Source organism: Equus przewalskii, chromosome 6 (assembly GCF_037783145.1).
Source record: "Equus przewalskii isolate Varuska chromosome 6, EquPr2, whole genome shotgun sequence".
NCBI classification, from domain to species: domain Eukaryota; kingdom Metazoa; phylum Chordata; class Mammalia; order Perissodactyla; family Equidae; genus Equus; species Equus przewalskii.
The window spans coordinates 51477188-51495770 of NC_091836.1; the positions used below are offsets into that span (position 1 = coordinate 51477188).

Genomic DNA, 18583 nt, shown 5'->3' on the forward strand with positions numbered 1-18583 from the left:
GTTTGCAGGGCTTCAGGAAAAAGTGGTTTCAGTTCTCAATGATTCCAAAAGAAAAAGACGGAAAAAATGTAAAGCATGGATATTTCAGGAGGCTAGAATTCAGGACCCAGTCCAGTTTACAGATAGAAAACAAAAACCTCAAATACAATTGACAGAATGGGAATCCATGAATGTGTATTATAGTTTTTATTGAAATATATTTTTTCTCTAAAGTCACCCTCATTTTTACCAAACAGAGCAAAATTAAGACTCATTAGTTTGCAAAATGTCCAGTTTCAATAAACTTGGCCTAATTATTTACATAAGTACAAGAATAGCAATAGACAATATAGGCTGTTTTAAATCTGCTTTGCTGGAACTCTTGATAAGGAAACTCAGATGGAACTTTAAAGGCCACTGGAGCCAGGAAAACCAAGCCAAGGACTTGTCATCAGACTCAATCTGCAATACCTAGAGATTTGGGTGAATTCTTCTCTTCTCTTGAGGTTCCCCAAAATATCCTGAGGTTCTTTACAGCTTCCAGGGAATGCAGCTTCTTTACTAATCTAGTAAAATTTCTGGGAACCATCTAAGCAAGGTACCAGGCCAATATTTCCAAATGGCTTTATTTCATAAAGTCAGTCCTTGTCCCTTAAGTCTGTTTTGGTCATATCATATCTGAGTCTATGCATATTTTTCTCAAGTATGACATTCTAGTCAAAGCTTTGGTAATCTAATCAATTGTGTCCCATCATAAGGAGAACAGATTTTTATTGAACTTATGCAAATAAAGATATAGCCTGAAAATAGCAATAATTGCTAAGAGTTTCCAAGTTCTGGAGGGATAAGGTAGGCATAAAAAGATAAATGTTTCAATTCTGATACAATCACCTAAAATAATTCTTACAAAGGTATAATTTGCCAAATGCTATAAGTCATAATTAGCTTAAGAGAAAAAGATTTCCTTAAATCTGGAAAAAGAAAACATTAAAAAATCAGCAGTACTTCAAGTGAAAATCATCCTCACCAGTTCATTCAGTTTCATGTAAACAACACTTGATCTTGATCTTTTGTTGGAAGTATCATGAAGTTGTAATTTTCTGTTAGAGTTCTATAATTCCTTATCCACTTCATAAGAAAGTTTATCAGAAACCTGTATTCTAGAGTAAGTGTCAAAGTCCTTTCCATGAATCTCTCTTAAGATGAAAGACACCTAAAAAAACAGAGTAAAACAACTATCTGCAAATGACAAAAGACTCAAAAAGAGCAATTGACAGAGAAACTTAGCTATTTCTGTGACATACAACACTTCAAGATAATAACTACAATTAGGATTGATTACTGGGACAGATAAGAATTTTAGGAATGTTATATAATTTTTTAAAACACTTACATTAGTAACATTCACCCACACAATATAACCTAAGATGGTTTATCATCACTTATTTGACAATGCTTCCCATGTAATTTAAGATAGCAAACAAGCCTAATTCATTTGATATCACCGTCTTTATAGAAAGAGAGAACAGATTTCTTTGAGAAGTCCTCTGAAAATTCTCAAAGTAAAAAAAATTCAGGGCTAAAGAAAGACTTCATTTGGGATTTGGATTTTGGGGGAAGCTTGTCAAAAATATCAAAAAGTTTTAAAACACTTGCTGAAGTAGGAAGCATGCTCACTGTGGAAGAATGCTTAATTATCCATTTAACCAAAGTGAGACTCACTCAAAAGTAAAGAAAACCTTTTATAACATCTTTATCAAGAGCAGATTGAAAGTTCCAGAAAATTATCCCTTTTAAGAGAAAGAAAACTGGTCTTTCTTCCAAGATGGTGGCATAAGTAGACTCTGAATTCATCTCCTCCCACGAACACAGCCAGGTTACAACTATTTTGGGGGAAATTACCCTGGAGAGAAAACTGAAAACTGGATAAAGAACCTCCACAACAAGGGACAGTCCTGACTAAGGACTGACTGCACGCTTAACTGCTGCACCACTGGGCTGGCCCCTCAATTGTTTTCTATACACTAACAAGGAAGTAGCAGAAAGAGAAATTAAGAATACAGTCCCATTCACAATTGCAACAAAAAAGAATAAAATACCTAGAAATAAACTTAATCAAAGAGAGGAAAGATCTGTACATTGAAAACTACAAACCATTGTTGAAAGAAATTGGAGAAGACGCAAAGAAATGGAAAGATATTCTGTGCACTTGGATTGGAAGAATTAACATAGGTAAAATTTCTGTACTTCCTAAAGCAATCTACAGATTCAGTACAATCCTTAACAAGGTTCTAATGATATCTTTCACAGAAATAGAACAAAGAATGCACAAATTTATATGGAAGAACAAAAGACAGCAAATAGCCAAAGGAATCCTAAGAAAAAAGAACAAAGCTGGAGATATCACACTCCTTGATTTTAATATATACTACAAAGCTATAGTAAGCAAAATAGTATGGTGCTGGCACAAAAACAGATACACAGATCAAGGGAACAGAATTGAGAGCCCACAAATAAACCCACACATCTATGGGCAGCTAATTTTCAACAAGGGAGCCAAGAACATACAATGGAGAAAGGAAAGTCTATTCAATAAATGGTGTTGGAAGAACTGGACAGCCACATAAAAAAGAATGATATTAGACCATTATATTACACCATACACAAAAGTTAACTCAAAATTGTTAAAGACTTGAATGTAAGACCTGAAACCATTAAACTTCTAGAAGAAAATATGGGCAGTACACTCTTCAACATCTGTCTTAGCAGCATATTTTCAAGTACCATGCCTGACCAGGCAAGTGAAACAATAGAAAAAATAAACAAATGGGACTACATCAAACTAAAAAGCTTCCACACAGCAAAGGAAACCATCAACAAAATGAAAAGAAAAGCTAACAATTGGGAGAAGATATTTGCAAACCATATATCAGATTAGGGGTTAATGTCCAAAATATACAAAGGACTCATATGTCTCAACAATAAAAAAAACCAACAGCCCAATTAAAACATGGGCAAAAGATCTGAACAGATATTTCTCCAAAGAAGATATATGGATGGCCAATAGACTCATGAAAAAATGTTCAACATCATTAGCTATCAGAGAAATGCAAATCAAAACTACAATGAGATATCACTTCACTCTGATCAGAATGGCTATAATTAACAAGTCTGGGAACAACAAGTATTGGAGAGGATGTGGAGAGAAGGGAACTCTCATACACTGCTGGTGGGAGTGCACACTGGCACAGCCACTAGGGAAAACCATCTGGAGATTCCTCAAAAAATTGGCAATAGAACTACCATACGATCCAGCTTTTCCAGTGCTGTGTATTTATCCAAAAAACGTGAAAACACGGATCTATAGAGATACACACACCCCTATGTTGATTGCAGCATTATTCACAATAGCTAAGACTTGGAAGCAACTTAGGTGCCCATCAAGGGACAAATGGATAAAGAAGATGTAGTATATATACACAATGGAATACTGTTCAGCCATAAGAAATTATGACATCCAGCCATTTGTGACAACATGGATGGACCTTGAGGGTATTATGCTAAGTGAAATAAGTTAGAGGAAGAAAGGCTTATGCTTTATGATCTCACTGATAAGTAGAAGATAAAAACATCACAATCACATAGAGACAGAGATTGGATAGGCGGTTACCAGAGAGGAAGAGGGGAGGGAGGAGGGTGAAAGTGTTGATTTGGCACATGTGTGTGGTGATGGATTGTAATCAGTCTTTGGGTGGTGAACATTATGTAATATACACAGGAATCAAAATATAATGATGTACACCTGAAATTTATATAATGTAAACAAATGTTACTACAATAAAAAACATTTAAATAGATATCATTATTCCTGATATTATGTCACCATTAATGCCATTTCAGTAAATCAAAATTGTAATTGAATTTTTAACTGGAAATAATAAATGCAATCTTTACAGGCTAGAGGAGGCCAAGTGAACTTCCTCCTAGGAAGAAGTAGGGCTCAGAAGTAGTTAAGATGGATCAGGGACACTGGCTTTTCTCCTCCTGTCAATCCTCCAAGATAGCGAGTTCTTCAGGAAATGGAGTTCATGGGCCAATTTGGCTAATTATGTGCTCTGTGCACTGAGCTCTCAAAGCCACACAACTGTATATTATCAGGCTGCATCTCCAGCTCTTCATGTTGCTGGCCCATGTCTAGCAGGCTTCACAACTGTGTCTCCTCCTCCTAGAGTAGTAATCTCCATCAGGAGGCCACATCCTCAGTCTGTCTTTCTGCCAGTCCTGAGGACAGAGCCTCAACCATCATTGCTTGCCAGGCAGGAGAGGGGCAGCAGATTGGTCCTCCTTGGTCATGCTCCAGCAGAGTCACAACACAGCCCAGTGAGTGTTGTGGGAGATACTGGATGGAGGAGGGACTGGGAGAGCAGTGTTTCTCATTGTCAGGATAAACAGGATGGTTGGAATAGACAAATTGTAGGGCACTAATATGCAAAGTTTCATTTCCAACCACTACGAAATTTATGTTCTTGGTTCTGGTGGTGGTGGTGGGGTGGTCCAAGAACTCTCATTCAGAATTCTTCTTTTCTTCCACACTGGTTCTAGCTCCCATAGGCATTACCCCCATGATAACAGACAACAGTCCCTTAAGTACTCCAAAATCATCAAGTGAGGATGAGGATGAGGATAAAGACATAAGCATGATATCATGAACCTTCCTCAAGGACTTCCTAAGTGCCAGGCTCTGAGCTAAGTGTTCTATGTAGCTTGTTTCTTTTTATCAGAATAATTACTCCCCAAGAAAGAGGAATGCATATAATCATCATTTTACAGTCAAATAAGTGAACTTGGCATTTAAATATAACTTGCATTAGATCATGGGGTAAAATAGGAGCGAATTCCAGTTTGGATCCAGGCATCCACACTCCAGACACAGGGTACTTAACCAGTAGTTTCTCCTGCCCACCCAATCTGTCATTTCACTTGCCAGGTCACTCCAGGCAGAGACCCTATGTTCACGGTCATCTTCCTTTGGGAGTTCCCAGTAGACCTCAGCAGAGAGTGAGTGTCTCTTGCTGCATCAACTATAGGAAGTCACAGCTGAGATCAAGGCAAAGATCATAGAAGGATCCCCAGGTTATAATTTAAGACAGATCTCTTTCTTTCCCCTATTCACTCCCTCCATCACTCTTCAGTGCTTCTCAATCCCTAAAGGAAAAGTAAAGTCAGGGTGTTTCTTGACATTCTTAGTTAGGAAGCTGAAATCACTTAAAAGATGATCTTATCTGTAATTTTGGTTAAGACCTCTGGACTTCTGTGTTAAACTTTCTGAAGTGTGGGTAAACAGAGTGAAGAAGTTTATCGTATGAGCATCAGAGACCGATAATTTAATTGTGCCTGCTCAATTTATTATCTTGTGCAAAATGGAGCAGGTTCTTAATATCTCTGAACTTCAACTCTGCCATTTGGGTTAATTTTTAGTTGATACAACTGCATTGTTGCAAGGATTAAATTGTATAGTATGCAACTACATATGTAATGAATGTGTGTAGAAAGGGCAAAATAAATTTCAGATATTATTATCATTAATATTAACAGCCTAGATTCCTGCTGTTTGACTAAAATATTCTGTGATCTGAAGATATTGTTTCCCTGGATCTCTGACAGCACGTTTTATTTTGTCCTTATACAACTGGATATTGAATGTTTGGAGGGAAACAACTGAGTCTCATTCATTTCTGATTCCTCAGAGCTTATATTGTCTTTGGCACAGAGTAGGCAACAGAAACAAAACAAAATCTCTATTAAATATTAAATGTACCCTTAGTTCACATGAACTCGGAGTAGGCAATAAGGCTTCTACCCAGTCTGGTGGATTTCCTACCTGTTCTTTCATCCCTTCTAGCAATATCCCACAGGACTAGAGATGCATACAATAGGACTCTGTATTTCTATGGCATGTACTTTCTACAAGCATATTACTTCCCTTTGATAAGATATACATCATTTGATCACCAAGAGATTGTTGTAATCTTAAATAAAGAAAAATTTAAAGCACGAAGAAAGAGAAGGGGAGGATAAATCTTACATCATGGACTGAAACACTTTTAGGATTTTGCATTTAGGATGTGAAGTCAGACCATGCTCAAGTTCCCTGGGAGCACAAAGGCTTTGAATTCTCTGCCATAGAATTAAATAAAAGTTATTAAATATTTATTGAGATTAAATTTATCCATAACTTGCTACTGCAGTAATAATTCAAGTCTGATTAAAATGCCATAACTGAATAATAAGTGCCAAATTTCTGAGGATATTACTCTCCCCATTTAAAGGTAAAGAATGCCATCAGAAAGAGATTGAGATATTGATACACCCTCCAAATTTAGTGTGTGAAAGATCTAGGACTCAGACTTTCATCTCCTGACTGCTGCCCTAGGGCTCTGTCACTTCCACTGGAGCAGAAATAATTTTTTCAAGCTTGCTTTGTTGCAGATGAGCAGATGGAGGCAAAACCATTAATTTCTCCTCTTGGGATTCAGTGAGGACATCTGTGAAATAAGGGGGATAGGAGAAGTGGTTCATAGTCGTCTTTCTGGCATGAATATTGTGGTCCACAGTTTTTCTATGAATAGTAATATTTTTTCCATTTCACTTTGGAAATCTGAGACATGCAAATATCATTTCTGCTTCAAGTTGAGAATTTAACGTGAGCTATTATGGAATGACTATTACTAGACAGACTTGAGTGATATTCCTAATTATATATCTCACCACTAAGAGCAGATACTTCATTGTATCTTATTTTTTTTGAGGAAGATTAGCCCTGAGCTAACATCTGCTGCTAATCCTCCTCTTTTTGCTGAGGAAGACTGGCCCGGAGCTCACATCCATCCGCATCTTCCTCTATTTTATATGTGGGATGCCTACCACAGCATGGCTTGCCAAGCGGTGCCATGTTCGCACCTGGGATCCGAACTGACAAACCCTGGGCCACTGAAGTAGAACATGCTCACTTAACTGCTGCACCACTGGGCTGGCCCATATCTGATTTTTTATTGGGAAAAAATATGGATGCCTAATATTAAAATTAAATGTGTATGGATTTTTACAATGAAAATAACTATACTTTATATATGTAAATATCTTATAGATATTCTCACTTGTGTGATACAAAGAGGTAAAATAATTCATATAGAATTTCCATAATAACAAACGGAAGAATAAAATGAAGCGGTTCCCTCTGTCAATAATACGCATCAGCTAAAATCTTTGAACTAGATGCATATACTTCACAGAAAGACTTAAAACATAAAGTTTTTCAGGAACAATATGTATCGTACTTTTTAGCTAACTTTTCAGGAATACTGTTCATGGATACAAAACAAATGCTAACATCATGGATACATTGGCAGGAAAATATATCCACCAAATTCATGACAATGGTTGACTCTGTGGGACAGGTATGCAGGAGAACCGGATCATGAAGGGATGGCAAGAAAATTGAAATTTCATTGGTAATATTTCAAATCTCTATAAAATATAAGTTCTGAAGCAAATATTACTGGATGTTCACATTTTGAGACGATGAGTGAGTATTAATGATAATAATAACAGACAACATTAATGAAGTATTTACTGAATGTCTGGTAATATTCTAAGGCAATCGTTTTGAACTTTGGTTGTACATTAGAATCACCAACAGACTCACATGTAGAGGTTCTGATTTAACTCGTTCTAGGATGGAGCCAGGCCATCAGTATGTTTTAAAAGATCCAGAGGTAATCATAATGGTTAATCAGGAGTGAGAATTACTGGTTTAAGCACTTTATATTTATTATTTAACTTAATTTTTACAACAACACTATAAGGTAGGTTCTAATTTCTTCCCCATTTTATACATGAAGAAATGATCCAGGCTTTTGTTATATTAGTCTCTGCACTTTCATATTTTGCATTTTTCTCAAATTAAATCAATTACCTGACAGGAGAAATGAAATCCCAAGTTGCCTTCAGGGAGCTGATGTATGGAGTATTGGAATCCCTGTTTTCAAGAAGGATTGATGTGAAAAATTCTTAAGTAGACTTAATATGACTAGGTTTCAGACAGATGGGGACTTCCCTAGTTGTAAAACCTCAACTGTAAATAAGAGGGTTGATTTGATGAAGAAACAATGCTTCACACATTTTGGAGTTAGAATTATGTTTAAAACACTTTTATTAAGCCACTGCATGATGGAGACAAGAAAATCAAACAGCAATCTCAGACACTAAGCTCATCCCTCAGGTTGTGTACCATTGATACAGTAACTTTGCATAAAAAGCCTACTGTTAGGATTAATATTTGAAAAGACTTTTAAAAGACAACCCAGGGGTTGCCCTGGTATCATATTGGTTAAGTCCAGCGCACTCCACTTCTGCAGTCCAGGTTCATGGGTTTGGATCCCAGGTACAGGCCTACACCACTCATCAAGACATGCTGTGGTGGCAACCCACATACAAAATAGAGGAAAGATTGGCACAGATGTTAGCTTAGGGGCAATCTTCCTCAAGAAAAAAGAGGAAGATTGGCAACAGATCTTAGCTCAGGGCAAATCTCCCTCACCAAAAAAATAAATAAATAAAAGACAACCCACATATATGAGTGAGCACTTATTTCTATTGAAGGTGGATATCAGAAACCAAATAATGATGAAAATCAATGAAGATAACTCTTACAACAAAATTATAATTAATTAAATATATTTGACTTTAATTTAAAATATAAGTGATGTTACAGAGAGTTTATACATGGTCCAAGTTAAGGAACTTTCTTACACTGCATTTGAACAAATTAAACTCTATTTGAAGCTTTCTAGCACCTTTTAATTGGGGTGATTTTTTGTTAAAGATTTAATTTTTTTCCTTTTTCTCCCCAAAGCCCCCCAGTACATAGTTGTATATTCTTAGTTGTGGCTCCTTCTAGTTGTGGCATGTGGGACGCCGCCTCAGCGTGGTTTGATGAGCAGTGCCATGTCCGCGCCCAGGAAGTGAACCGACAAAACACTGGGCCACCTGCAGCGGAGCACGTGAACTTAACCACTTGGCCACGGGGCCAGCCACTGGAGTGATTATTTTAAGGAAGAAAGATATTTCCTTTTCCATATATTTTCTTCAACGGATGGGACTGATATTTTACTGGGTTCATAAGTTTAACTCCAAATTGGCTTGCTCCTCGATCACACTTTGGCTCACTGTCTCTAAAGTGAGTGTATATAAAAACAGGTAAATAACCAAGAAATCAATGTGGAACGAGTTCTAAGAGGAAATGAGTGCCACCACTGAGAAATATTGCTGAAGGTACTGGAGTGTATGGTCCTCAAGTGTGAATGCCTTACTTTGCTTGGCTTGAATCCAAAATATAGACACAATGCTGGCTGTATATTTGCTTGTTTCATTCATTCCAAGCCACTTTTCCCTTCCAGGAGAGGTCTTAGCAACATGGGACCAAAGAATCTAACACCTGTCTCAGAATTCTTCCTCATGGGGCTCTCAGATGACCTGGAACTTCAACCTTTGTTCTTTGGGCTATTCCTGTTCATGTACCTGGTCACGATGTTAGGGAATCTGCTCATCATCCTGGCAGTCAGCTCTGACTCCCACCTCCACACCCCCATGTACTTCTTCTTCTCCAACCTGTCCTTGGCTGACATTGGTTTCATCTCCACCACTGTCCCCAAGATGATTGTGGACATCCACACTCACAGCAGAGTCATCCCCTAGGTCAGATGCTTGACACAGATGTCTTTTTTTACCCTTTTTGCATGTATGGATGATATGCTTCTGACTGCGATGGCATATGACCGATTTGTGGCCATCTGTCACCCTCTGCACTACCCCGTCATCATGAACCCCCGCCTCTGTGGCTTCTTAGTTTTGACATCTTTTTTACTTAGCCTTTTGGACTCCCAGCTGCACAATTTGATTGTGTTACAATTTACCTGCTTCAAGGATGTGGAAATTTCCAATTTCTTCTGTGACCCTTCTCCTCAACCTTGCCTGTTCTGACACTTTCACCAACAACATAGTCATGTGTTTTGTTGGCACCATCTCTGGTTTTCTTCCTATCTCAGGGATACTTTTCTCTTACTATAAAATTGTTTCCTCCATTTTGAGAGTCACCTCATTAGGTGGGAAGTACAAAGCTTTCTCGACCTGTGGCTCTCACCTGTCAGTTGTTTGCTTATTTTATGGAAGGGGCCTTGGGGTTTACCTCAGTTCTGCTGTCTCACTTTCTCCCAAGAATGATGCAGTGGCCTCGGTGGTGTACACTGTGGTCACCCCCATGCTGAACCCCTTCATCTACAGCCTGAGGAGCAGAGACATCAAAAGAGCCATGCAGAGGCTCCTCAGCAAAACAATCTAATATCGGTATCTGTGCCATTCATTCAGAGTGAAAGATGGGAAATGCAGCAAAACTGAACATCTAGATCTGAAAATCCTACCTCTCTTATCAAATTGTTTTGTAGCTTTCACGACTTTCACTTCTCTCCATTTTTAATATCTGAATATTGATTCTTTTGGTATGTCTTTAGTGACACTGGGAGTATATTCTGAGATCTTTTGTGTATCATACTCACTGCATGACTATGCAGTGTTTATATCTACGGGGTCTTCTGTAGTTTATCATTGATGATCCAGGCATCCCAGAAAGATGAACAACTTTCCTTTTGTATGTTTAAAAATTACATCTTTCCCACAGCTCTTATATATTTTCCATATGAATTTATAATTTACAAAATATATTTATGCAGGTTATGTGTGAGTTTGCATGTCACTGGTTCTCAGCCTTGGATTTACTGAAATCATCTGGGAAGCTTAAAAATACTGATAACTGGGTCTCACCACCAGAGATTATGATTTAATTGGACTGGAGTGTGGTTTGAGCATGAGGATTTTTAAAAGCCTCATGCTCAGGTGGTTCTCGATGCAGCCAACATTGAGAACTACTGATTTAAGTCAGATCTTTCACTCAAAGATGACCTGTATGTCTTGGATCCTAACAGCTCATGGGCAAATGCCAAAGATCCTAAAGAGATCATAGCTCCAAAAAGGAATATATGAAAAGCCTACTGTAGCAATAGATAATGTGTTTTCCCCATAATTCCTGATAATGTTTCTTCAAATATTTTCTCTGTGTACACTATACAGTTGGATGTATGCTAGTTATGAAACTATTGTCCCTCCAATCCAAACTTACACTTCTGTACTTTGCTTTGTGGTGCTGAGTTGGGGCTCTTGAAATCACTGTTGTATTTTCCATCTTGTGTTCACTTTACAAATTTTCAATAGTGGTCAGTAACAGTAATTATGCCCTAAAAGCTCAGCTTTTCCCTTTAAACCCCTCAAGCCCTTGGTGTGGTAGCTTCTTCCTTCACTTATGATTGCTATTTGCCACTCTGTCCTTTTTGGCCTTTCAATAACTTCAGTAACTATTTAACCAACTCACTATATTAAAATATCCTCATTAAAATGACTAGTTGGTTTCTCTTTTCCTGACTGAACCCTGGCTGATATTGTAACATGGTTTATAAAAGTATGTTGTGAGGTGTCTGCAGTTACAAGATTGCAAAAGGTGCCCAGGTAAGAAAGGTGGGTGTTAATGCTATGTCTTGGTCATGAGTATACAACTGGAAAATAGGGGTGCTATCATATTTCCAGTTGCTGTGTGGCTCTAATGGTGCTTGTGGATCATTAAGTCACCATGTCGCCAGTATAAATTTATCTTCTTCTACGTTACCCTAGGACTGTAAAGGACCATGTTGTCAGCAAAGTGGAGCTCTTTCCAGCAACAGCCTCGTTAGGACATCGCTTTATTATCAGGTCTTCTGTCATGATAACTCAGGCTTTGGTCTCCTTTTGAGTTCTACAAGATTAGTGTCCATCTTTCTTTAGAGATGTCAAATCATTTTTACAGTAGTAATGTTGACTATCTGAAAAGCTGTCCATAACTAGCTTAATTTACTTTTACTTTAAGGAAAATCGCCTACTGCTTCATTGATGAGAAACTTTGATATTAGAAGAAGGAACGCACTTGACAGAGAATGAATTCAATTCACACCAGTTAGCAGGAAAGTATTTCACCCAATAAAAACTATGAAAATATTATATTTGCGTATACATACATGCAAACCTAAGAGATAGCCAAAAAACGTTGGAAAGTGCTCAAGTAATGTGGCTTTTTTGTGTGTGGCTTAATTTCTAGTTTTTTTTTTTCAATTTGCTACCTCCTGCTTTCATATTACACCATCTTAAAATTCACAAAGACAAACGAATCTAAGAAATTATAAATCTGAAAGTATTATAATAGAAAATACACACCTGAGTCATAACCCTAGATTTTCTACAACATGCATGCAATGCCTTTCCTTAAAGTTCACAATTGGTAAAATGGGAATAAATACACTTGTGTTATAGGATTGGGTTGAACTCAAATTATACAACAATGTGAAAACTATTTAATTTTAAAATGTTCCCAGATGTCTAAAAAATGAGATTTTAGACTTAAATTTCAACTAGTCATACATGGCAGCCTTTTCTGACCAAAACATTTTATGTCTCCTTTGTGACTATTATATTATTCCACTAGCACTCCTGGAACAGTGATGAACATGACAACAGACATTATTCTGGAGGTGGATGTAGCTTGTTTGCAAATAAAACTAGAGAATTTGGGGTTTTTTGGTTTAGTTTTTCAGGGTTTTTCCCCCCAGTATTATTGACACATAACTGACATATAGCATTGTATAAGTTTAAGGTGTATAATATGGTATTTTGATCCACATACATATTGTGAAACATTTACCAAAATATGGCTATTTAAAACATCCTTTACCTCACATAACTACCACTTTGTTGTTGTTGATGTTACAGTGAGCACATTAACTCTACTGCCATAGCAACTTTCAAGCACACAGTAAAGTTAACTATAGTCACCGTGATGTACATTAGATCCCTGAAACTTATTCATCTTATAACTGGAAATTGGTACCCTTTGACCAACATCTCATCCTTTCCACCACCCTTCAGCCCCTGGCAACCACAAATCTATTCTCTGTTTCTATGAGTTCAGTGTTTTTGGATTCCACTTATTAAGCAAGATCCTACAATATTTGTCTTTCTTAGTCTGACTTATTTCACTTAGCATAATCTCAATTTCCATGCATGTTGTAGCAAGTGGCAGAATTTCTTCCTTTCTCATGGCTGAGTAAAATTCCATTGTGTGTGTGTGTGTGTATACATAGTCTGAGTGATGAAGTGCTTGGAGCACAATGTCCTTATAGAGGATGAAACCTATATGGTGGGCAGTATCTGAGATGACCCCGAAGAACATAAACTCCTAGTTTTCATGCCCTCATATATTTCTCTATCATGTGTGAGATGGGAATAATGACTCACTTCCAATAATGAGAATGTGGAAAAATGTTGGGAAGCCACTTCTGGGAATAGAGTAAAATAAATCAGGCTTTCCTTTTGCTGCCTCTCTTGCTCTCTTGGTTGTTTTGGTTGATGGGGCCCAAATGCAATGTAGTGAGCTGCCCCATCAAGAGACACATGTGTCAAGGAACTGAGGGAGTTCTCTGGCCAATAGCCTGTAAACACATGAATACTGCCAACAGTCCATGAGTGAGCTTGAAAGTGGACCTTTGCCAGTCAAGCCTTGGGATGACTGCAGCCCTAGCTGATTTAGACCTTCTAAGAAGCCCATCAAAGTATTAAATTAATCAGTTACCAAATAAATACATAAAAATCAACAGTTTTATAATACGCCAGTGTAGTTCAATTAGATAAAAAATTAAGTAATTTAGAACCGAAGACTCATTCAAATTAACAGCAAAAAACTCCTGTGAATCTCCAACATATAAAATGCCAACCCAAGCAAGAGCTAAGGAAATGGAAATAACAACTTATCCTTAAAGACAAATATTAACTGAGAAAACGGAAATATCACATTCTTGGTATAGAAAACCCAATTCTGCATAGATTTCATGATTAATACAATAGATTTAAAGATATCAAAATCACACATTGAATTGTTAAATTAAAAAGAAGTCTGAATTTTGTTTTAATATCCTGCAACTTGGATGTAAGAAGCAAGTACAGGTGAACTTCTTCCTGAGTAGAGGAAGGACCCAGATCCTTCCAAGGACATTCACTTGTGTCCTTTTCTTCTTCCTTGATATTGGCAAGCCCTCAGAGGTTGGGATGACCTGGACCAATTGACTATTAGCTTTGTGCATTGAGCCCCCAACGTCATATAACTGTAAATAATTGGTTCTATAATTTAAATAACTGGCTGCTGCCTCCTGCCCTTTGCTTTGCAAATTCTAATATCATGCCTCTGTGTCTGTGTCTCCTCCCTTTTTTGGCATCCACATCAGAAGGTACCAGCCTGAGTCCATCTTCCTACCAGTCTTGAGGAGAGACCATGAGCCTTCATCACACACCAGGAAGGAGAGGGGCAGTGAGTCCATACTCCTTCATCACACTCCAGCAGATATGCACCTCAGCCCAGTAAGTGCTGTGGGAGATGGTGATTGGAGAAGGGACTGTCAGGAGAATTATTTCTCCTCAAGAATACAATGGATCAATGGGAGGGCACCCATATACAAAATTTCAGATCAGAGACCTAAGAAATTTATGTTCTTCATTCTGCTGGGGGTGTGAGAACTCTAATTCAGTGTTCTCCTTCCACCCTCACTGGTTCTGGCTCTGAGTGGATTCTCCCCCACCATGGAAGCAAGTGAGTCTCTCTAAACTTGCCCCTAAGCACTTCCAAATGATCATGAAGGTTATGATGAGGATAAAGATGAGGAGAATGACATTAAGTATAACATCATGTTAATGAGGGCTTCGTATGTGCCAGTCTCTCAGGTACGGATTTTATGTATATTGTTTGATTTCATCTGCACATTATACATGCACAAGTATTATCATTTTACCTAAGAGGAAAGGAGCACAGTATTTTACATAACTTGTACAAGGTCATGAGTTGGAAAGACTTGAAAGAATGTGGGCAGTTTAACTCCAGACTCAGGGTGTCTGGCAAGTCTTCTCTGCCAAACCAAACAGTCAGTTCACTTTCCTGTCAGTCCTGGCAGAGACCCCCCTGCTCACTATGCTCTTCCCTTTAGGGTTTACTGGTAGACCACAATGGGGAGCAGTAGGTAGCACTTGCTGCATCAATTATAGGAAAGATGGCTGAGATCACAGGCAATGATCATAGAGAGTTGTCACATCATAATTCAAGAGAAATCTCTCTCTTTTGTCCCTGCTCCTGGATTCCACTTAAACTGTCCACTTTCTCCTCCATTCTTATAATCAGCCTACTCAATAACAAAGGAGACATAAAGCTAGAGTCTTGGGACTCATTCCTATCTAGGAAACAGTAAACTGCTAAAAAATGTGTCTCAGATATACCTGTGATTAAGACCTCTCTATCTCTGCTTAAAACTTTCAGAAAAGTCTGGAAACAATGATGTCGAGTGCATGGGACTCAGAGCCTGACAATTTAATTTTGAATCTTGTCTACTCCACTTATTATTAGTGTGTTATGGGGCATGTACTTAGTATCTCTTGGACTTAAGACTGTCATCTGAGTTGGTTCCTAGTTGATACAACGCCACTGAATAAGGATTAAACAAACAATGAATGTCCTCTGTGCAGTAAATGTGATGATTGTATAAAGTAAGGGAAAATAAATTTTAGACATTTTATTACAATAATGATAAAACTAGTTCTTATGTCTTTTGACTTAAATATCTTGTGACCTGAATTAATGGTGTTTCTACATCCCTGACAAGGCACTTTATTTTTGTTTATACAAGTACACCCTTAGCATACAGAAAGAAATGAGTGAATCTCATGTATTTATGGTTCTTCAGAGCCTCTACCTTTTGGCATACAGGAGGCATCAGAACCGAAAAAACTCAGTTAACTATTGAATAGAGGAGTGACGTCAGCATCATGGTGGAGTGAGCTCTTCCCTTGGAATCTCCTTACTAAAATACAACTAAAGGGACATGCAAATACCAACAGAGGACACACATACAACACAGGAAACGTCTGGGAGACCCACACAGTCATATGCCCGAAGGTGGTGGTGAGGCTGGATCCTCCAGAGGAAGGTGAAGCTGCTCAGCAGGAGCACTGTTCAGAGAGAAGACACACAGCTAGAGGAGGGGGGCACAGTTAAGGAGAGGTACTCTGTCCTGCCTGGCACTCCAGCCCAATGTTTGCAGGAGAGCACGTGGTGAGAGAGGGGCTGGTTTCATGAGTGGTTCAGCTGGGGAGCAGTGCTCTGTTCCCACCCTGTGCTCCAATCTCACATTTGCCAGGAGAGCCATACAGTGAGGGAGGGTCCAGTTAGCAAGTGGCTCAGGCGGGGTGGGGCACTCTGTTCCTCCCTGGCACTCTGGCCCCACACTCCAGCCTCACGTTTGCCAGGAGAGTGGCACAGTGAGAGAGGGGCTGGCTAGAGGAGTGGCTCAGCTGGGGAGAGGTGCTCTGGTCCTGTCCAGTGCTTCAGCCCTGCACTCCAGCCACACAATCACAAGCAGCATCACTCAGAGGGAGAAGCAGTGGCAGGTGCTACAGAGCACTACACAGAGAGACAGGCATCAGTTGGGGGAGGCATGCAGGTATGAGAAAGTGCTCCTTATCCCACCTGGCACACCAGTCCTGCTATCACCCAGAGCTCTGCACAGAGTGAGAAGTAGAGGCTGAGATAAGTATAGGAGAAGGCAAGCACCCCTCCCCCTGCCCAGTGCTCCAGACCTGCCATCAGCCAGAGCATCGCACAGTGAGAAAAGCAACCAGTGGCCAGAGCTGGGGATCCCCAGACCCTGCTGGACCCAGAATACAAACAGCCTGATCCTCACCTAGTGGAGGCACGTGACAGCAATGACCAGATAATAATACCATGCAAAGGCAAAAATCCACACCATCAAGCAATATGAAAAAGTATATTCAATCTCCAGACCAGAAGGAATATGACAAGTTCCCAGAAGCCAACCCTGAAGACACAGAAATCCATAACCTAAATGACAAAGAATTCAAAATAGCTATCATGAAAAAACTCAATGAGTTACAAGAAAACACAGAAAGACAAATTAACAAATTCAGGAGCTTATTCAAAAAAGAGATTGAAACTTTAAAGAAGAAGCATTCAGAATTGCTGGAGATGAAAAATACAGTGGATGAGATTAAAAAAATCTGGACTCCCTAAACAACAAAACTGACAATATGGAAGACCAAATTAGCAATTTAGAAGACAATACTATAGAAATCCTTCAGAGTGAGGAGAAGAGAGAACTAAGACTAAAAAGAAATGAAGAGGCTCTCATAGAAATATCTAACTCAATTAGGAAGTGCAACGTAAGAATTATAGGTATTCAAGAGAGGGAAGAAAATGAGAATGGAGCAGAAAGCTTGTTCAAAGAAATAATAGCAGAGAATTTCCCAAACCTGGGAAAGGAGATGGAAATCCATGTAAAAGAGGCTACCAGAACTCCCAACGATGTTAACGTAAAAAGACCTACTGCAAGGCATATAGTAGCAAAGCTGGCAAAGGTCAATGACAAAGAAAAAATATTAAGGGCAGCAAGGCAGAAGAAAATAAGTCACAAAGGAACCCCTATGAGGCTTTCAGCGTATTTCTCAGCAGAAACTTTACAGGCTAAGGGAGAGGGGAATGATATATTCAAAATTCTGAAAGACAAAAACTTCCAGCCAAGAATTCTCTATCCAGCGAAAATCTCCTTCAGATATGAGGGAGAAATAAAAACTTTCCCAGATAAATAAAAGCTAAGGGAGTTCATCACCACAAGACCACCACTACAAGAAATCCTCAAGAAGGCTCTCATACCTGAAAGGAAAAAAAGAAAAAAAAAAAAAAGAAACAGGAAAATGGCCACAAAGCCCTCAGCAAGGAGATGAATAGGTATGCAACAATCAGAAGTCAGCAGCTGTCTATCAGATCAAGTTGGTAAACACTTAATTCTTACATCAAAGATAAAGAAAAGAAAACCACCAAAATAAAAATTATATCATCACCTTAACCACAAACTCACAATACAAGATAGAATAAGATATGACAAAAATAAATTAGAAGGGGAACAGGAAATGGATGGAATCAGTATAGTCTAAGGAAATAAGAAGCAATCAGAAAATGGACGATCTCATCTTTGAGACTTTTAATATGAACCTAATGGTAACCATTAAACAAATAATTAGAACAGAGACATATACAATAAACAAGGAGAAAATGAATAAAACCAACATAGAAAACTACCTAATCAAATTGGTAGCCCGATATACATGGGACAAGAAACAAGGGGTATGCAGAAGAACCAGAAAACATGCAATAAGATGGCAGTATTAAGCCCTCGTATATCAATAATCACTCTAAGTGTAAAGGGACTGAATTCTCCAATCAAAAGACACAGAGTGGGGCCGGCCCCATGGCTGAGTGGTTGGGTTTGCGTGCTCCACTGTGGTGGCCCAGGCTTTCACCGGTTTGAGTCCTGGGCGTGGATGTGGCACTGCTCATCAGGCCACGCTGGGGTGGCAT

At 38.7% G+C, this 18583-nt stretch overlaps 2 protein-coding genes across 11 annotated transcripts in view; one reads left to right on the forward strand and one right to left on the reverse strand.

Annotated features, from left to right (window-relative positions):
- LOC103563604 (olfactory receptor 7D4-like) overlaps window positions 1–18583 on the reverse strand; it is a 63990-nt gene that overhangs the window by 22464 nt on the left and 22943 nt on the right. For 5 of the 10 annotated variants that reach the window (XM_070623726.1, XM_070623733.1, XM_070623730.1 and 2 more), the window contains one exon: window positions 1007–1192. The exons of the other annotated variants lie outside the window; for them this stretch is intronic. The gene's annotated coding sequence lies outside the window, so the exon portion shown is untranslated. The remainder of the gene's footprint in view (window positions 1–1006; window positions 1193–18583) is intronic. 10 annotated transcript variants of the gene reach the window in all.
- Window positions 9454–10378, forward strand: LOC103563618 (olfactory receptor 7E178-like). The gene is given in 2 exon segments (XM_070626677.1): window positions 9454–9995; window positions 9997–10378. Coding segments are annotated over 2 exon segments (924 nt in total).